The following is a 21,914-nucleotide window of genomic DNA, read 5'->3' as shown; positions in this document are numbered from 1 at the left end:
TAGCGATCGTTTCAGCCCTGGGAAATAGCCTCCGAGAATCCACCCTATCTATTCCTCTCAACATTTTATAAACCTCTATCAGGTCGCCTCTCAACCTTCGTCTCTCCAGGGAGAAGAGACCTAGCTCCCTCAACCTATCTTCATAAGGCATGCCTCCCAATCCAGGCAACATCCTTGTAAATCTCCTCTGCATCCTCTCAATAGCTTCCACATCCTTCCTGTAGTGAGGTGACCAGAACTGCGCACAGTACTCCAAGTATTATTAAGTTTGTAAACTCTGTCCCTTTTTGCTGCACTCTGGTTATCATTACACATCACTACCCCACTCTATTGCCTTTTCTCTTTATTTTACCACATCTCCTCTTGCATGATCCTTTGTTCTCAATTTAAAGGCCTTCCCATTTCCTTGGGCACCATCTTCCAAAAGTGTCGAGGTAACTTCCCCCCTCCATGGTGTACTACAACATCTGAAGCATGGACAACAGCTTGTTTACTCTGAGCGAGAACTCTTCAAGCTTCAGGCTCTTGCTGCAGATGTGGTTGTGGAAGTCGTGCAGATGCCCAGCTCCTGCATACTTACAGCTACAACACATCACCTGCCCTTAGTGTTTTAATTAACTAATTATGCCACTAGTCCTGCTTGTTACACTTAACCCCAATTAAATTTCTCTTGTTTAGATCATGGAAAGGGCTCACCACCCAGCAGTCGCTTACCTGCTTTCATGTTATGTCACTTGATTTTCTTCAGAATGCTTTGAACCCATATACTCACTCTTACTTAGCTCTTGAAACTCTCTGCTGTCTCCAGGTTACCTTCTATTTCTGGTAAGCAACTTGTATCATCTAGTAGCCCATTGGAGGTTGAGGAACGGTGAAGAAAGGGCACCTCTTTCTCTCTGCACTGAATTTCCATGTGAGGCTAAATTCCCAACTTCACACGGTCTATGCCTCACTCGGGCAGTCTCCTGTCTGTGACTCTTATTAAGGGATGTGAGCATACAGAAGACAGTCAACATTCATCTAATGAGTGGAAGGTCATCCTTGACAAATTGATTTGATTCCTTTTGAGATGATAGACCTGGCAGATAGGGAAAAGATGACAGGTATCATCTACCTTTCTATTAAGGAAGGAGTGGATGCTAATTTACATTATGGGATTTTACAAAAATTGCATTCCCAATGAAATTAATTGCCAAATGGTCAGTTTGTGTGATGGGAGTCTATGGATGGTGGAAAGACCTTGAAACTAAATAATAAAGGATCATGTAAGAGGAGATATGGTAAAATAAAGAGAAACAACAATAGTGTAGGGTAGTGATGTGTAATGATAACAAGAGTACAGCAAAAAGGGACAGAGTTTACAAACTTAACAAGTAAGTTAATGCAGCTTTGAGCAGAGTGTGGAAGCTTGATGAAAACAGGGAGTTCAATCACAAGATTCTTAATACAGTAGAAAACAGAGGAATATGGAAAGCATGGGTAAGGGGTGTTTGGAAAGCAAAAAGAAAATACAGAAAAATATTGGCAGGTAAGATCAAAGAAACCCCAGTTTTACCAGTATATTAAGAGCAAGAAAATAACACAAAAGGGTAGGGCCTTTCAAATTTGTATGGTAACTTGTTTTGATGCTCAAGATGTGGGCTGAGTTTGCAATGAGGATGTTGTTTCTGTCTTCACCTAAGGAGAGGGATGATGCAGACATTCTAGTTAGGAGGAATGTGAAAGTTAAGACATACTAAATCTAATGAGAGGAAGTATTGGAGCGACTGGTACCCCTGAAGGTAGATAAATCACCATGGCTGGAGGGATTGTATCCCAGGCAGTTAAAGGAAGCCAAGGAGGAAATAGTGGGTGCTCTCAGAATCATTTTTCAACCCTTGCCTGCTAATGAGGATTCAGAGGATTGAAGATCAGTGAATTCAATCATTATTTAAAATGGGTGCAAGAAATAGGCCAGAAAACTAGGCTAGTCAGCCTGATTTCAGTGGTGGGACAATTATTGGAATTGATTCTGGGAAATAAGATGAACTGTCAACTTAAAATGGCACAGATTTAGTCTTTGGACTCGGGAATGATGCCTGCAGATTGGAGATTAGCACGTGTAAGCTTGCCTTTTAAAAAGGGAGATGGAGAGAAAAAAGGCAACCAGACACCACTGAACCTAACACTGGAAATAGGGAAGTTGCTAGAGTCCATTGTTAAGTATTTCTTATCACAGCATTTTGAAAACAGTGGTGCAATCGAACAATGTCAGCATGTAGTTATAAACAAGAAATTGCACTTGACATTTACTGGAATTCTTTGAGGACGTAACTTGTAAAGGTGATCAAGAAACCAGTAGATGTGGTTTATTTAGACTTTCAGAAGGTTTTCGACAAGGTCTCATAAGATTACTATAAAGTTAAAGCACATGGGATTGTGGGTAGTGTCTTGAGATGGATAGAAGGCCGGTTAGCAGGCAGAAAACAAAGAGTTGGAATAAATTAGTCTTTTTCTGATTGGCATGCAGTGACTAATGGAGTACCTCAGGGATCTGCTTGGATCCCAACTATTCACATTGTATATTAATGCTTTGGACAAGGAAACTAAATGTATTATCTTCAAATTTGCAAATGGTACAAAGTTGAATGAGCTGTGAGGAAAATGCAGAATTGCTTCAACATGATTTGGAAAGACTGAGTGAGTAGGTATGTGATTACAGATGCAGTATAATGTGGGTCAATGTGAAGTCATCCACTTCAGTAGCAAAACTCGGAAGGCAGATTGATTTGAATGGATATAAATTGAGAGGTGGATATTCAACGAGACCTTGTAGTTCTCGTGCATCTGTCGCTGAAAGCAAGCATGCAGGTACAGCAACTAGTAAAGAAGGCAAATAATATGTTGGTCTTCATTGTAAGAGGATTTGAGTATAGGGGTAGGAATGTTTTACTGCAGTTGTATAGATGTTGGTATTGAGGCCACACCTAGAGTATTGTGTGCTATTTTGAGGTCATTGTCTGAGGAAGGATAAAGTGGGTTGGCTGGGTAAGGTGCACTTTTGAGGGTCAGTGGAGACTTAATTTACTAGGATGCTACTGTGATTTGATGGATTGAGTTATAAAGAGAAGCTGGATAGACTGGGACTTTTGTCTCTGGAGCATAGGAGGCTGAGGGATGATCTTATAGAGGCCTATAAAATAATGAAGGGCATAGATCAGCAAGACAATCAATATCTTTTCCCAAAGGTAGGGGAGTTTAAAACTAGAGGGCAGAAGTTTACAGTGAAAGGGGAGAGATGCAAAAGAGTCCAGAGGGCAATTTCTTTGTTAGAGTATGGTGAATGTTTGGAACAAGCTGATACAGGGAGTAGTAGAGGCAGGTACAATTTTGTCTTTTAAAAAGCGTTTAGGATAGTTAAGTGAGCAAGATGGCTGTGGGGCAATATGGGCGAAACGCAGGCAATTGGGACTAGTGTAGTGGCTTTAAAAAAAAAAGGCGGCATGGACAAGTTCAGCCAAAGGGCTTGTTTCTGTGCTGTAGTAAAGCAAGGTATGTATATTCAAAATGGTGTTTTGAGATGGTACAGAAAGGGATCAAGGGATACGAGAGAAAGTAGGGAATCAGAATATGGAATTCCAGAATTTAAGGGAATAACTTGAACGATTGGTTCTCTTGTGTCTTTTATCATTTGCTTCTTTATAATTATCTTTATTTATGTTTAAAACAGTAAATTTGGACCCATAATTCTCACCTTTGAACTGAATGTGAAATTCCATCAGATGATTGCTGTCACCTCGAGACTCCTTTGACGCTATTGATTATCAAGTCTAGAATAATCTGTTCCTTGTTTGGCACGAGAATGTATTGCTGTTAGAAATTGTCACAAATATCCTAAGTTCATATTTTGATTACTTTTGCCAATCACTCAATCTACATTTAGATTAAAGTCACCCATGATTATTGCAGTATCCTTTCTTGCAAGCCCCATTAATTTCTCTGTATACTGTTCTACAATGAGACTAGGGGCCTATGAACTATGCCAGCAAGTGACCTCACCTTTTCTGTTCCTGACTTCCCCAAACTGATTCTACGTCTTGCTCTTTTGAGCTAAGATCATCTCTTCAATATTGTACTAGTACTATGCTTACGTAGAAACTAAAACAGTAGGCAATTCAATTCTTCAAGCCTGCACTGCCATTCATTTTGATCATGGCTGATCATTAAATTCCATATCCTGATTCTCCTCTTCTTAGTAAAAAGTCTGACAACACCAGGTTTTAGTCCAACCTATTTATTTGATAATATTCTCACAAGCTTTCGAGGGGACAGCCTCTTCGTCAGGTGAATGGAGAGTTCTGGTCTCAGACAGAGCATATAAAGCTTTATATGCTCTGTCTGAGACCAGAACTCTCCATTCACCTGACGAAGAGGCTGTCCCCTCGAAAGCTTGTGAGAATATTATCAAATAAATAGGTTGGACTAAAACCTGGTGTTGTCAGACTTTTTACTGTGTTTACGCCAGTCCAACGCCGGCATACCCACATCATGTCTCCTCTTCTTACCATATCCCTTGATCCCTTTAGCCCCAAAAGTTGTGTCTAATTTCGTGAAACGAGACTTTTTGACCTCGACAACATTCTGTGGTAGTGAATTACACACATTCACCACCTTCTGGATGAAGAAGTTTCTCCTCAACTCAGTTCTAAAAGGTTTGAGAATAAGGGGAAAACCATGAACCCTGGGTTCTGGACTCCCCCACCATTGGGGACATGTTTTCTGAATCTACCTTGTCTAACCTTGTTAGAATTTTAAAACTTTCTATGAGATGCTCTTCTTACTCTTCTAAACTCCAGTGAATGTCATCCAAACTGACAGTCTCTCCTCATATGACAGATCTGCCATCCCTGGAATCAGCCTGGTAGACCTTTGCTATACTGTGTCTATAGCAATGACATCCTTTCTCATATAAGGACGCCAAAACTGCACATAATACTCCAGGTGTGGTCTCACCAACGCCGTATACAACTGCAGCAAAATATCCCTATACTCAAATCCTCTCGCTGTGAAGGTCAATGTACCATTTGCCTTTTTTACTACCTGCTGTACCTGCTTGCTTACTTTCAGCGACTGATGCATGAGGGTGCCATGCTTCATTAACAGAGCTACCTGCTAACTCTTGCCTGCTTCCTATCTTTTCTGAAATGGAAAATACTCTTCAAAATTCAGGTAATCTTGCAACAATATCTTTTGGATCTTCCATATTTAATTTTACCTATGTTAGTGATTCTGCTGCACCAGTCGTAAGCCAAATATTATTTACCGTACTCCAATTTGGTGATGGCTCAGGTAATCTAGAAATTACATTTAAGAACCTGCTTTTTAATTTAGCCCCTAGCTACTCATAATACTTAAACAGAACTCCTTTCCTAGTTCTATTTATGTCCTTGGTACCCATGAGGGTAGCCATTTTGGATCCTCTTTCCTATGACAAATTCTTTTCTAGACCAGAGCAGAAGTCACAAACACTGGCACAGGACAGGCAATGCAACCTTCTGTACTCTTGCTCTCAGCAACAGTGTCTATCTGTCGGACTGTAGTGTCCTCTACTGCTAGTACATTTCTATAATCCCACATATTTATCATGCTACGGTTCTGTGTATTTACCATGGCTACTGCTTTCTCCTTTTAGTCCCCACTCCCAACAATACAGGCTGTAATAACTTTGAACCTGTTGGACGATTGCAAAGGCTGAAGCACCTCCATTTTTACCTTCTCAGTTCCCTCATCTGCTTCACTTACAGCCACACCCCCCTCTCCATAACAACTGACTAAGCCAGAAGACCCTATTCTAAAGCTGACAGCCTTCTGGAATAAAATGTTCAGGTAACTCCCAGCCTCCATCCAGGTCATTGACTCTGAGCCGAAGCTTCTCAAGGTGAATCTTCTCAAGCTGCAGATCCTTAGTGCATATGTGGTTGCCATGGATCTTGCTGGCATCCACCAGCTACTACAGATGCAGGTGCAATGCATCATCTACCCTGCCATCTTTATTCTGTGTTAATTTATTTTTCTTAATAACCTTTCTACCACTAATAAGCAATACATTACTATTATGAATAAAATCTTGCTAATGAATTACCCACTTTATGGAAGATTCTTCATGTTATTTCAATTAATGGTATACTTCAAGTAACATTCTGTAGTTTAGATAAGAGAAATTGCTCACCAATCACTTGCTTTCGTTGCTGTAACTTCACACTTCGACTTTCTTTGGAATGCTTTGAACCCCTGCAAAGAGGACAGACCTCCTTTCCGTTCTGTGCCAAATTCCCATGTGAACCAAATTCCCAACTGCAAACTCAGTGCCTCACTCTGGGGTGGGCTTCTCTCCATATGTCCTTTTCTGTGGTCATTCTAGATGCCTTGGTCAATATTTATGCCGCAATTCGCAGTTTAAAAAAATCATCTGCTCATTATCACATTTCAGTTTATGGAATCTTATTATGCACAAGTTGACTGCATTTCCTACAGGACTACGTGATGTTCTGAGTGTTAAATTCCGGAATGCCAGGTGATGAAGGCTGAGAGAACTGGAACCAATTTTTACACGCTTTTTTACATTTGTTAACTTGAAAGTAATATGCTCTCCTGACTCTTGCTCCTCTGAGTAAGAGCAGGCACAGGGAAGCTGCAGGGCTCAGTGGGATGTAGGTCTGGAATGCGTTCGCTTCAATGCAAGAAGTATAACAGGTAAGACAGATGAACTGAAAGCCTGGATTACTGCATATAATCATGATGTAATTGCAATTACAGAGACATGGTTAAAGGAGGGACAGGACTTGCAGCTTAACGTTTCGTGATATTGTTGTTTTAGACAGGACAGGAGGGGAAACAAAAGAGGTGGGGGGGTTGCATTGCTGATTAGGGAGCAGATCACAGCTGTGTTGAGGGAGGAGATATTGGAGGGATCTTGTAGTGAGGCATTATGGGTGGAGCTCAGGAAATAATCACAATGTTGGGATGTACTATAAACCTCCCAACAAACCACAGAAGACCAAGGAGCAGTTGTGTAGTCAGATACTTAAACAGTGTGAAAAAAATCAGGGTCGTTGTGATGGTGATTTTAACTTCCCCCACGGTGACTAGGAGTCCATTACAGCGAGGGGCTTGGATGGAGAGCAATTTGTTTAATGTGTCCAGGAGGGCTTTTTGATGGAGTATGTTGACAATCCAATTAGCAACGGGGCTGGAATAGCCTTGATACTGAGGAATGAGCCAGGCCAGGCGATTAGTGTTTCAGTAGGGAAGCATTTTGGGCTCAGTGACCATAATTCCATAAGATTTTGGATTGTCATGGATAGGGACAAGAGTGGCCCTCGGGTGAGGATGAGTAATTGGGTGAGGGCCAATTACATCCAAATTAGACAAGAACAGGGAAGTGTGGATTGGGAGCAGCTATTTGAAGGCAAATCTACTTCTAGCATGTGGGAAGCTTTTAAAGGCTGGTTGATTTGATATGCAGGAAAGGCATGTCCCCACAGAAATGAAGGATAGAAATGGCTGGATTCAGGAATCATGGGTGACAAGGGAAATTGTAAGCTTGGTCAAAAGGGAAGAGGAGGTATACAATTGTTCTAGACATCTAAAAACTGATGAAGCCCTTGGAGTATAGTGAAAGTAGAAAGGAACTCAAATGTGGAATTTGGAGGGCTGAAAGGGGCAATGAAATGTCTTTAGCAAACCAGGCTTTTTATGCATGTATTAGGAGCAAGAAGTTAGCAACAGAAAGAGTAGACCCACTCAAGGACAATGGAGGAAAGTTATGCATGGTATCACAAGAAGTAGGTGAGATCCTTAATGGGTACTTTGTATTCACCAGGGAGAAGTACATGATGGATGTTGATGTCAATGATAGGTGTGAGAACACTGTAGAGAATGTCAGTATATCAAAGGAGGACATTTTGAGTATCCTAAATTGCATTAAGATAGAAACTCCCCAGGGGCCGGATGGGATTTATCTCAGATTACTGCGGGAGGCAGGGAGGAGAAATAGCTAGGGCCTTAACAGATATCTTCACATCCTGTTTGACCATGGGCGAGGTTCCAGAGGACTGGAGAATAGCCAATGTTGGTCCCTTGTTTAAAAAGGAAGCAGGGATAATCCAGGAAATTATAGGCTGGTGAATGTGACATCAGTTGTGGGGAAGCTAGTAGAGAAGATACTGAGGGGCAGGATATTTGCACATTTAGAGGAAAATGGACCAGTTAATGACTGGCAGCATGATATTGTGTGGGGAAGGTCATGTGTCACCAACCTGATTGAGTTTTTCAAAGGAGTGACAAAGAAAATTAAAAGGGCTGTGGATGTAGTTTATGTGGACTTCAGTAAGGAGTTTGACAAGATCCCACGTGACAGATTGGTACAAAACCATAAGAGATTCAGAGTGGGCTGATTAGATGTATACAGAATTGGCTTGGTCATTGTAGTGGTGGAAGGTGTTTTTCAGAATGGAGATTTGTAGCTTGTGGCGTTCCACAGGAATCTGTGCTGGGATCTCTTGTTTGTAGTAGACAAATGATCTGGAGTAAAATGTAGGGGACCTGATTATTAAGTTTGCAAATGACACAAAAGATTGGAGTTGCTGTTAGAGCCGAGGAATGTCAGAGGATACAACATGATATAGATAGATTAGAGACGTGGGCACAAAAATGGCAGGTGAGGTTTAATCCATACAAACGTGGGTTGGTGCATTTTGGAGGATCAAAGTTAGGTATGAATTCTGCTGTAAATGTCATAACCCTTAGGAACATTAACATACAGAGGGATCTGGGTATCCACAGTTCCCTAAAAGTGGCGACAGAAGTGGCCAAGATAATTAAGAAGGCATGCTTGCCTTCATCAGCCAGGGCATTGAGCACAGAGTTGGGAAATCATGTTGCAGTTTTATATAAAACTTGTTTAGGCTGTATTTGGAATATTGCGTGCAGTTCTGATCACCATACTATCAAAAACGTGAAAGCTTAGGTCAGAATGCAAAGAAGGTTCGCCAGGATGTTGCCTCGTCTTGAGGGTGTTGGCTATGGGGAGAGGTTGAATAAACTAGAATTGATTTCACTGGAAAGATGGAGGTTGAGGGGAGATTTGTTGGAAGTCTGCAAAATTGAGAGGCACAGACAGGGTGGGTTGTCAGAAGCTTTTTCCAAGGGTGGAAATGTCAATTACAAAGGGGCACAGGTTGAAGGTGAGGGGAAAGCTTAAGGGAGATATGCGGGGGAAGTTTTTCACACAGTGAGTAGTGGTTGCCTGGCATGCACTGCCAAAGAATGTGATGGAAGCAGGCACATTTGCAATATTTGAGGTATATGGATGGGTACGTGAATAGGAAGGGAATAGAGGGGTATGGATTGAATAAGGGCAGAAGGTTACTTTTAGTTTAATTAAGGCATCATGATCAGCACATGCTTGGAGGGCCAAAAGGCCTGTTCAGATGTACTTTTCTTTGTTCTAGCCTAAAAGCCATATTTTATACAAACAGGTAAGGAACAGAAATTTCCCAGTTTATGCAATACAATCTATAAATTCATATCTTTCTAAGGAAACTGAGGTATGGAGACAGGAGGAGAAAATTTGCAAATATCCATATGGATGTCATCATGCTTGGTTCAAGAAAAATATAAGTTAATCCTTTCTATGCCAGTATGAGTGGAATGGACCTCATTTGAGGACACACAACATGGGGCAGAATTTTCCCATAATGTGTTAGAGTATCAGTATATCACTCCAGATGCACTGTCAAATTTTCAAAGCAGACCATGAGCCACTCTGACACAAAAAAAAACTCCGGGGCATGGTTTACATAGTCAGTCTGTGAAGCCTAATGGAACCCACTGAGATCAGGCACCATCTTTAAAGAGTGCTTTTTGAGGCAAAATTTTCAGCCTCATTGCCACAAAGGTATCAGGACCGCCTCCCACGTATGCATAGAAACAAGATCTCGCTGGAAGGTTGATTAGAGGAGTGTTAAGTACTGACGTCTTCAGTTCTTTTGGTTATCCATGTTTAATTGAAGGTATGTTTGGATTAACTCCATTTGTGAAATATTTCTATTCTGCTGTTCACCCTGAATGCCAATGGATAATTTTATAGTAATTGCAGTGCAGAAACAGGCCATTTGATCCAAGTGATCTGTGCCAGTGTTTATGCTCCATGTGAACCTCCTTCCACCCTACTATACCTAACCTTATTGGCATAATCTTCTACTTTTTTCTTGTGTACTTGCCCAGTTTTCCCTTGTGCAGATTTACTGTATGCCATAACCACTCCACTTAGTAATACATTCTATGATCTAACAACTCTCTGTCTGAAGTTTCTCCTGAACTCTCAATTCAATTTATAAATGATTAAAATTTGTATTAGGACACACACACACGGACTCATGCTCTCTATATATATATATATTATATATATATTATATATATATATCTCTCTCTGTCCAGCCTGGTTGTAGCCAATTTGTGTTGTTATACATCATTAGCTCTTTAAGACAGAAATGAAAGGAGGCGGGCAGGGGGGGTAGTTAACAACATGACACCAAAAACTCAGGTTACACTTTATGGTACAATTGACATGATTTAACATTTATGACAGTTACATCTGATGCTGAGATGCAATCCTTTAAAATGACTTTTGTGTTGATGCATCTACAAAGCACAAGGCAGGAGTGTGAGAAGTGAATAACCTTGAACTGTCTAAATGAATGGCTCCAACACAAGAAATTTGGCATCTGGGAAAAAAGAACACACCTGATTTCCCATTCCATCCACCAACTTAACATTGACTTCCCAATCACTGGCAAACCATGCCAGCTGTATACACTGATTAGAAGAGCCACTGTAGCAACTCACCAAGTTTCTTTAGTTAGACAGCACCTTCCAAAGTATCTACCCCACTTAGAAGGGCAAGGGCAAATACACATTGGAACGCTACCTCTTGCAATTTCTCCTCTAAGCCCCATACCATCCTGTTTCATCAATATGCCTGCCCCTTAACTGGGATTTAAAAAAACTTGGAACTCCCTACTGTGGGTTTCTCTACACTAGATGGACTGCAATGGTTCAAGAAGGCAGCTCTCCACCACTTCAACAGTAGTTAGAAATGTTGGCTTTGCCAACAATGTCCATATCCCATGAAATAATCTTTAAAACATGGTTTATAATCTCATAAATAGAATGATGGATAACTACATGCATAATAAATCTTCTAGAAGAACTAAATTAAAGGGGATACTGAATGGTACAGTTGCTTAATTTGAAGAATACTGAGTGCAAAAGTGAAAATTTCTGTAGATGGGTACCCTGCCATACTACTCTGAATGCCCTTGTTTCTTGCGTCAAAACTAGCAACAGTGCAGATTACACACAGTTGGGAAAATGTTGGTCAATCCCACCTTCCATCATTCAACAGTACTGCTTTGAATCTCAATGGAAAATGACCATTGAAATCTCCATTCACTGCAGTTTTGGTGGTTTGCAGTCATTTTAACCTCTTCAGTCTTTCAATAAGCCTTTTGTAATTTCTATTTTGGGGAGATCATGTCATTCACTTTCATGTATTTGATATCCTGGTAATATTGATGTATTTTGGTGATCCCATTTGTGTACCCCTTTCTATCTTGGTAAGGAAAACTAGCATTTCAAAATATCCCCTTGTGGAGAATTTGAATTTAAATTATTCTCCTGACATTTGCTTGAAAAGCAAAAATCTCCATTATAACGTGACAGTTTTTTTTATTCTTCAGATTCCAGCATTGGCAAGAAGCAATTGAATGAGCCTTAATTGCAGGGGTTAAAGTCATGAATTTGTGTTAGCACGTATTTGAGAAAAGTGCCAAATCCACTTTGGAGCTCAAATTGTTGGGATGTCAGTGTTCCTGCTGATCGTGATATTAAGCGATTAAAAGTGACCCTAGCAGGAATTTATTAATTCTTACAGATTGAAAATTTTTGTGAATCCATTTCATGCTCCTTTGGATGAGTGCACATTTTAGATTTTACTATGCTGTTGTATGTGCAGTTTGTTATTGTAATGAAATCATCTAACTAATATGAGTCATTCGTCCAAGAAATTGGTCCAGGTACATGTTTATCTAATTCTAACTATCATTTCGACAAGAAGCATTAGCAATAAAGGATTCAGAGATAGATGCAGCTCTAGGTTCTTAATGATAAAAGCAATTGCTTGGTGAATTGGAATTACCATTTTCAGTTTGCAGTCTTTTTTAGCAGTACTTTGGCTCACTAGTTTTATGATATCTGTGTTGGAAGAGCTTTTTGTGTAAAGTAATTGTTATGTCAGAATAAAACTTGCTTCATTAGGCTGCTATACCAGGTCAAATCAATGCACCAATTGTAGTGACTCAAGGGCAACTTGGTGAGTTCTGGATCGTTTATGTCTTACTAGAATCTAGCAAGTGTGGCATACAGTCATTCAACTTGAATAACCTAATTTGCACACTCCTTTGGGGTTAAAAAAAATATTTGGAGTTCTAGATGTTTTCTGTGCATGGTTGTGATATGTGCCATCTGTTTAAAGCTTTTCTTAAAGATACCAGCTATATTTAGTTGCAGTAAGCTTTGCATCTTGTGCATTTACACATTTGTCTATGGAAGTTCCTATGCTGGAAATGTAATTTTAAATTCTTTGCTATCTTCAGAATTGTTTAGAGTTCTAATTTATGCAGAAACAATTTTTGTTGCATTGTTTGGCAGCATGTGACAAATATTGACTGCAACCATGTATTAAAAACTATCAAAAAGTATTGTACTTAGTGTGACCTGAATTGTATTCCGTTTTCCTTTCAGTTCAGACATCCTTAAAGCAGCAAGAGCTGTGGATAAACGGTACAAATGATTAAGTAACCAAATTAACAGGAGAGTACATATTCTCCTCTCCCCCACCAGTTTTTATAACTTGCAGTGAATAAGTAAAATCTTAAGAGTTTCATGGAGTACAAATGGTGGCGTATAACTAGTTATATTATGGCAGTGTGGTTTGAGGTCTGATGGACTTCTTAATCACTCAACCAGATCACAGAGCAGCACTCCAAAAGCTTGTGCTACCAAATAAACCTGTTGGACTTTAACATGGTGTTGTGAGACTATTTACTGAGTCCACCCCAGTCCGACGTCGGCATCTCCACATCAGGACTTTTGAATGCTAGTTTTTCAGTGCGATCTATTAAAATATCAAATATAATTTCAGAGGTACCAAACATTTGATTATGTTTAGTTAACTATGTTTTGATTTCAAACATTCCTTTAATCATGATGGAGTAAGCTGCTTATTGGGAAACAGAACTATCATCTATTTGTGAATTTTTAAGTATTTAGTGATAAACTTATTTTCTGAGTAATATACCACTTGTCAGTGAATTGAGTGTTAACTACCTTTTGTTACATGAATCTTGCCAAAGTAGAGAATAATTTGTATTCTGTAAGTGATAAATTGCTACAAATAGGTAGGTAATATGATTTTAAACAAATACAATTTAGATTCTTAAGTTGTCTGAGAAAATGCTATCTAAATGGGTTCAGGAACAGGACTTCATTATTTACCCATGTTACAATTTGAGTTTGCTACTTATAGTTGGTTGGATTCAGTGGTGATGGTTGTTGCCATATGAACATAAAAATAAGGAGTGGACCACTCAACTCCTCAAGCCTGCTCCACTTTTCCATAAGATTGTCTAATTGTAACCTCAGTTCCACATTCTCGTCTATCCCAATAACTATTCACCACCTTGCGCATCAAGATTCTGTCTAGCTCTCCCTTAAAAATAATCAAAGACTTCTTCTCACTACCTTTTGAGGAAGAGTTCCAAAGACCCACAACCCCATGAGAGATGCCATAAATGGATGGCACATCTGCTGCATGTTGGCACAAATGCTCACTGCTCAGAATCTCCTTGTGCAATAATGTGATCCAGTGGTGTAACAAAAGTACTGACCACCATCTGAACTAGCTGCTTGTATCTTTCATGCATACCGTCACATGCTTCTCCAATCTTTTTGAGGGCAGATGGAAAGACGTGAGACCATGCAAGTTATTAAGCAAGTTTTGTTTCTCTTCCTGCATCTAGTGGTGCACAAAGCAGATTTTCATCTGTTTCTGTTGAGTTTTTTTTCGGGAACAAGTCACTAGTCTTTTTTCCTAGAACAAGGAAAGACTTGTAGCTTGAGGGTTGCCCTCTGCATCAAACATAGCTGACCAATAATCTCTCCCTTTTGCCTACTTTTGACTTGTTGGAAGGATTTTGCAGGTTGATACTCAACTTGTTGGCACCCTTTATGAAAAGGACCACCTTTGGTCATCAAGTCGTAAGCTGGAACTCAAACCCAGAGCTTCTGGCTTAGATGCAGGGATGCTACCCCTGCACCCCAAGAACTCTTAAGCAAATTTACCTGCACTGTAACAGGAAAGATCATACTGCTATCATTCAATCGATCAACCTATTGACATGTAATACAAAACAATGAACGTTGCTTCCGTGGCCTAATGGGGCATATTGCTTGAATTTTTCAAAAAATTGTAAGGATATAGCTGATTATACTAGCAATGAGTTCAAATCCCATCATGACAAGTTGTGATTTATTTTTACAATTGGTACCTTATGGGAGGTGGCAGCAGTTTTAAAAAAAAACTGAAGACTGTTTGGATTAATGTAAAAACCCAACTGAGATACTGCCAAAGATTGGAGGCAAACTTAATCATGGCTTTGAAAGGAAAACTGGATTATTGTTTGAAGAGGAAAAAATTTGTAGAGCCATTGGAAAAGGCAGTGGAAATGACATTAGGTGAATTGCTTATCCACAAATCCAGCACTTCTGAACTGTAACCATACTGTGATGCATTAATATCTTTCATGGTGATGAATCTATATCTGTCGTTTGGCTTGCACATGATTCTGGGTTTAATGCATAGCATGGCTGGGATGGAAATGGTGCCTTGCAAGTTTTGCCTACTTTCCATGCACTGATATGTTTTAAATAAACTGCTTAACTACCTTTCTCCTGAGTTGAGCTAAAGCTGGCTGATCTTTATGTTTAAAATGTGGTTTTCTGGTATTATTGGTCTTGATCCTCAATCCACTTCCACCCCCAACTGGGCAGAAAAGTTGTTAATCAACCCTGTTACTGTCTTTTGAAATTGGCCTTACGCAAAGCTCAGCAGAAAGAAGCAAAATTACTTTGAGGTGAACTAAGTTGCTGGGATCACTCAAGAACAAAGTAGCGTTGCAATAGAAGGTGTCTAGCAGGTGGTCAATCTGTAGTGCCAGTCTTGCCTAGGTAGAAAATTTAAAAGTACCCGAATTGCTCCTTTAATTTTTTCTGATAGTCCTGGATAACAATTTAAATTTCTGATGCTAAAACTTATTTTCCAACTTGCCTTTTTCTTTTAAACCCGTGAAAGTTGATTTGTTTCAACAAGTTTAGACATGCTTTCATGTGAAATTTCTTCGTGAAGAGTAAGAGATTTAATTCCAAAACATCAGTGCTTTTTTTAATGTCTTTTGCTCCTGTGTTCCAATGATTTACGAAGACCATATTGATTACAAAATGTGGACATGCTGTTACTTTATGGTCAAATCATAATCTCAAATATGATTAAATATTTGTAGATCGAAATAGCTTTATTTTAAGTCTCAATCTTTGAATATCAGTCCACATTTAATTAATGGCTTTATTTTTGTTTGAGAACCCAGTTCTCTAAACGTTGCTCACTAAGGGAGATGTATGGGTAGTTCATTTCCAGTTCAATGTCAAAAGCAGCACTTTTTTAAAGTATCTGTATAGTACATCTTTAAATTGTATATTTTTTTTGTAAACACTAATGAACATTACCAAATCAATTAAACCATTTCCTACATATGCGGCCCGTCTTTAGGGTGAAGTGGAGCAAATTGCAATGATGAAGCCAAAAGGCCAAAATGAGCACAGTGAAGGTATGCTGGAATATCTAGAAGACATTATTGGATCAGGACGGTTGAAAGAACCAATACAGGTCCTCTGTCGCAGAGTTGAGACTTTGAATGAACAGAGAGGAGAAAAGGTAAATTTGAAATAGTTGAGTGAATGATCTAATGTAACATTCCTAAATGTAAAGTCACCTGTTATCGCTAGTTAACTAGTGCTGTCAAGGCTCTCTCCAAGATTCTAATTACTGAAGTTTGAGTTTTGGTTGACTTCAACAATACTTGAAAACTTCCAGATATTAGATTCATTGTTATGAAGTGGGATATTTAGCGTACTGCTATACATGTGTATATATATATATATATATATATATATGGTATACATGTGCTTCTGCAATTGTTAGAAGCATAGGTACATTCGTAAAATTAACTTGAAGAACCTTGGAGAAATTGTTTTGGATTGGTTCAAAGATCTCACAGTTCTTGAAATGTACGGTGATGTGCATTCATGAATTATTTACTTGAATTTAATTGTGAAAAATACAAAGTTGTTGAACTTGTTTTTATTTCAGCTTAATAGGGTTAAGATGGTGGAAAAAGAAAAGGATGCCTTGGAAGGAGAAAAAAATCTTGCAATTGAGTTTCTTGCCTTGGAAAATGAGATTGTGAAGAAAAAGAATTGTGTCTTACAATATTATATGTATGTTCAACTTTCTGCTGCAAAGTATCATTAATTGTATTGTTCAATAAATATTACCTTATCCACATTTTAATAGAATCTAAATGCTGACAGCTTGAAATGCTTCTTTGTAAATTAGTGTTTTCGTTAGTTCCCACGTGCAATTTCTTAAAAATTAAGACCTGTTATTGGTTCTTACCAAAACGTTTCACTATTTCATCAAATTGTATTTCTGCTTTAAAACAGCATACAGTTTTTTGGTTGAGCTCAAACTAGACTCTGCTTTTTTTTTCCCCTTCCCTCATCAGTCATGATGTGCAGAAAAGGATAGCTGATATGGGGGCGCAGAAACAAAAAATTCATCAAGACACTCAAGATACCCGTGACAAAAGTGCCAAACTTGTGGAAGACATAAAAGTCAAAAATAATGCTTTGAAACATCTTGAAAAGTAAGACATATGTACAGAATGGTTGTTAACCAGAAATGGCTATTCTTCTCTTGCATTTATATTTCTGTTTCTCATCATCCATAGTTTTGTTGTTGTACTTGTTTATAGTATTGCTCCTCTCATTTTATAATTCTGTGGAACAGAATCATGTGATGTGCTAATATGTTGCTGACATTCAATCCTCTATTGGTGGATGTACACAATGTTTGGTGTTGGTCTTGGTACCACAACTGAAGGTTGATACCCAATTATTATAGAACCTTCAAGAGCAAGACTAGACAACAGACATGAAACCATTCGATATTAAAGCAAATGGAAACAGCAATTAAGAACATCAAGTATGGATTTTTTAAAACATTTACTTTTAAGCTCTTTACTTTAAAAAAAAATACCCCCAAAGGTAAATCGAGAGAACTGTGGAATATTCAGTTAATTTCTCGAGTATTTCAACCTACAAATTTGGAATCTTCATCATCGTGAAGACCTGTCTGGGAGAGCTCAGATTTGTTATTTTAGCCATACAAAAAGCTGACAACAGTTCAGGAATCCTTCTGGTTGGCTTTAATTGCTAATTCTGTGGTTACTAACCAATTATGTTACATCTTATCAAGAAATATAGTGCTGTAGGTTTTCGAGTAGAACACCACCTTAATTTTCATGTACAACCAATTTAGTGTGTATTTCCTCTTTCCCTATTCAATTCTTTTGAGGCTTAGTTATAGGCATGAGATACCATGTATAAAATGGCAACCTTTGCTTCAGCATACCATGATGTTTAACAAACTGGTGTAAAAAAAAAACAATCATTAACCCTGTAATGAATTATCGTTTTTTTTCAATGTGTATGTATAATGTGTTATCTATTTTACTGGACATTACTTTGATATTCCAAGCTTACTATTATGCTGCCTAAAACTTCAATTCTTCCCTTACAGGCCTTCAACCATCATCTTTAAACCCCCTTATCTTTACAACCAGGGCGTATGTCTCTCCTAAAATTAATTGTTATTATGTGGCCTGACATAAGATATCAGTCACTTCTACACCTTGGCTTTAGACCCAACAGAGTTCACTGTTGTTATCTCCTACTGTTCCCATTATCTTGACTATAAACTAGATCATCTTTTTCAAGAATCCCTCGCCACTCAAATCACCCTATCTGAGGGGGAAGCCATGGTGTGATTTGGTAAGAAAGGCGAGATACGCCACTACAGTGATTTGAATGGAGGAAATTAAAATTAATATAGCCAGGGCAAGGAGGCTTCAGTAGGAAGGAATGTGTCATTCCCTGTGAGCCAATTTTGTCAAAACCAGAAAAACTGTGCAAACTCCAACAGTAAGGTAATGGAATACTAGGACCTTCTGAGAAGAAGTATTGAGATGGGTAGTGCTGATCAGCTGATAGAATTCAAAGGGTCACTATTGGGTGGCTTAGTGGGATTTGAAGAATTTCGGTGAGATTGGTGAATGTTGGTGTGCTGTGATTAAATTGATGAGATGTGTAATTATATATTGTTGATTGTGCTTCTGCTGCAGACCCTCTTCCCTTTTGACCATTGTGCCAATCCTCTTCCAAAACTCTCCACTAAACCAACTTCCTTCTCTCTCTCTCATCTCTCCTTGTGCCCTCTAATTTTTATTCTGGAGACATTTTGTGCTCTCTTAACACAACCACTAACCTGCTGACCACACAGCATCTCTTCCTATCTTCTATGATAGCAAACATTTTTAAATGGTTCCCACTTAGTGCTGTTCCTACTAACATGTTGTCACCTCCCAAATTGTTACCCATTTTTCCTCAATTTAGTGTCATTTTTTCAGTCAGGTTTTTTGAAATGGCCCTAATCAAAGATGCAATATCTACTTTGACAATTATGCATTATCCCTTAATGGTTTCTGCAGTCTTGGATGTAGCTGGCAATCCTCCTCCAATGCCTCTCCTTATTCAGCTTAGCATCCCTTTAGTTCCACTCCTAGCTAGACAATCTCCAACAATGGTTTCTCTCTCTGCTCTGTACCAGCACCCTCTGGACTCTGTCTTCTATATGTTGTCTTTTGGTAGTATCATCCAAAGGCATGGAGTCAGATTCTGTAGGTATGCTGATCACCTCTGCTCTATCTCCGCTCTGCTGCTTCTATATTAAACTCCTGGACTGGCTGTTATTTCTTTCCAGTTAAACAAAACTGCTTGGGACCCTTAGCAAACTCCACTGTCTTGCCTGCCTTAGCCTTTCTGCTGCTGGAACCTCCATGCTTCTGTCACCATCACGCTTCTTCAACTTCAATTCTTGTCAACAATCTACCTTTTCTCATCCATAAAATTCAACTGAACCAAAACTCTGCAGTCCTATTCTGCACGGCCTCACTCTCTTAACCTGCTGACCTAGATTAGTTTCTAGATCACTAAAGTGTCATTTTAAAAATTTTCAGTATTGTGCTTAAATCCATTGATTGACTTTCCCTTTCGCATCTCTCTAATTGTCTTCAAGCCTTTCAGGATGATTTAATTAAAGGGTTTTAAATGATGTGGGGGTTTAATGGAGTAGGTACAGAAATACCCAGGTTGAGGAATTCAAAATAAGTGGGTAGCACTATGGCACAGTGGTTAACACTGCTGCTTCACTATGCAGAGTTTGCACATTCTCCTCGTGTCTGCAAGGATTTCCTCTATATGCTCCAGTTTCCTCCCACAGTCCAAAGGTGTGCAGATTAGGTGGATTGGCCATGTTAAACTCTCGCTCTTTATACTGAACAGGCGCCGCAGTGTGGCTACTAGGGGATTTTCACAGTAACTTCATTGCCATGTGAATGTAAGCCTACTGTGACTAATAAATTTTTGTAACTTTGAAGTTGACAGTGAAATTAGAAAACTTCCTATGCAAATAGTAGTGGAATCTAAAACACTTCAAAAGACTGAATGATCTCGTCCTGTTCCTAGAACCTTTCAAAGTTATGTATTTCTCCAGCTCTGGTTTCTTGTGCACCCCTTCCTCCTCTTACCCCACTTCAGGTGACAAGGCCCAACCCAACGTCTGGAATTTTCTTTCTTTAAGGTTCTATTTAACACTCATCTCAGCCTCATAATATCTCCTTCAGGCTTGACGTTGTCTAGTCATGCTTTTTTTCCACTTCAGTGACATTATATAAATGCAAGTTGTTGATCAGTGTCCTTTTATTCCTGGATTTTGAAACTAAGGTTAATTGACAAATGCATATTATTACTGAGGCACATTAGACCAAAGACCAAAGTCAGTTCTTGGCACACAGCCAGGGTTCTTTCTATAAATTGCTATCCGCTGTCCTGGTAGCACAGTGGTTAGCACCGCTGCTTCACAGCGCCGGGGACCCAGGTTTGATTCCTGGCTAGGATTTTGCGTGTTCTCCCCGTGCGTGCGTGGGTTCCCTCCAGGTGCTCTGGTTTCCTCCCACAAGTCTGAAATAGTTGCTGGTTAGATACATTGACCTAAACAGGTGCCAGACTGTAGCAACTAGGGGAATTTCACAGTAACTTCATTGCAGTGTTTCTGTAAGTCTTACTTTTGACTAATAAATAAACTTTAAAACTTTAGCTGTGATGCCCTTGTAATGAGATAACATTTTGAATTGCAGACTGAAAATTCAAAAATGGGTACCTGACAGTTGCTGTCAGTTGTAAAGCTACATCCCTTTATTCCCATTATCTGAATGAAAGAAAGAAGGGAGTGATGGAAAAACTTGCTATTCTAATTGTTGTAGGGATATTGTATGAAGAACATAGCCTATGTCTATTAAATATTAATAAATAAGTGAAGGCAGTTATATGCATGTATTTAATGGTAATATTTTATAGAAAACTTGGGAAAATTACAAAATTCATTGAAGAGAAGAAGGAAACATTTGCACAATTTGATTTACAAGATGTCAAAGTCCGAGAAAAGCTGAAACATTCAAAGAGTAAAGAGAAGAAACTGCAGAAGCAACTACAAAAAGATATGGATAAGGTAAAGCTTTGTTCGTTTGAACATACAAATTAAGGCAGAGGTGCACAGGTTGTTTGACATCATTTCCGTGTGACAGATAACTGATTTCATCAGCTTAGTAATTAAACTGAAATGTTGGAGCCCACTTCGCATATCTATCTAACCCTTTCCCTATGGGAAAATACTAGACATGCGTCACAAATTTGGCACGTAAACACAAGTAGAACTATGCATGTGATTTTACCATGAGTTCTTAGATTGTTTTAGCTATTAATCTAATAATCTATTTACGGTTGTTACAAGTGTAATTTCCTTATGGCCGAAACATTTAAATTAAATGTTATGCGTGTACTGTTGATTTGCGTCTAAAGAGCTTTAGCTCATCTGGAGAAGTTGGTTGTGCACCAGTGAATATCCCATGGGAAGATCAGAATTCTATTGTAAAATACCATTTTGCTGTACGTAACCACCATTCATCCAATACCAAGTTGAAGCACTGATAAATGTGAGGTATTATTTTTATAAAACAGTTTAGGATTTTGCCTATTATTTGAAAAATTAGTAACTTAATGGAGTTGAGCTCAAACAAACCTGGGAATACAAGTCATTCAAAAGTAGAGATGTAGATCGTAACAAAAGCAAAACAGGCACTAGGATTTATTTCTAGAGGAATAGAATTGACAGGTTGTGCTCTGTTTTAAGAGTCTAGTGTACAGTGGATACATGCGTAAGATGAGTACGGAGGGATATGAGCCAATGCAGGTAATTTGAACTAGCTTAGTAGTTAAAAACTGGATGGCGTGGACAAATTGAGCCAAAGAACCTGTATCCCTGTTGTAAACCTCTATGGCTCTAAGTTCTGGCTGTCATGTTT

General features: G+C 38.9%; 1 protein-coding gene across 1 annotated transcript in view; it reads left to right on the top strand.

Moving 5' to 3' along the window:
• smc4 (structural maintenance of chromosomes 4) overlaps positions 1-21,914 on the top strand; it is a 61,243-nt gene that overhangs the window by 12,327 nt on the left and 27,002 nt on the right. Inside the window, exons 6-9 of the mRNA XM_080185480.1 lie at positions 15,926-16,090; positions 16,526-16,653; positions 16,941-17,081; positions 20,911-21,061. Of these exons, the coding sequence (XP_080041606.1) occupies positions 15,926-16,090; positions 16,526-16,653; positions 16,941-17,081; positions 20,911-21,061 (585 nt within the window). The remainder of the gene's footprint in view (positions 1-15,925; positions 16,091-16,525; positions 16,654-16,940; positions 17,082-20,910; positions 21,062-21,914) is intronic.

The sequence above is a fragment of the Carcharhinus amblyrhynchos genome, chromosome 3, assembly GCF_965287045.1.
Source record: "Carcharhinus amblyrhynchos chromosome 3, sCarAmb.v2.hapA, whole genome shotgun sequence".
NCBI lineage: Eukaryota > Metazoa > Chordata > Chondrichthyes > Carcharhiniformes > Carcharhinidae > Carcharhinus > Carcharhinus amblyrhynchos.
The sequence above is the reverse complement of the archived record's forward strand: the minus strand, read 5'-3'. Positions and strand labels throughout refer to the sequence as shown.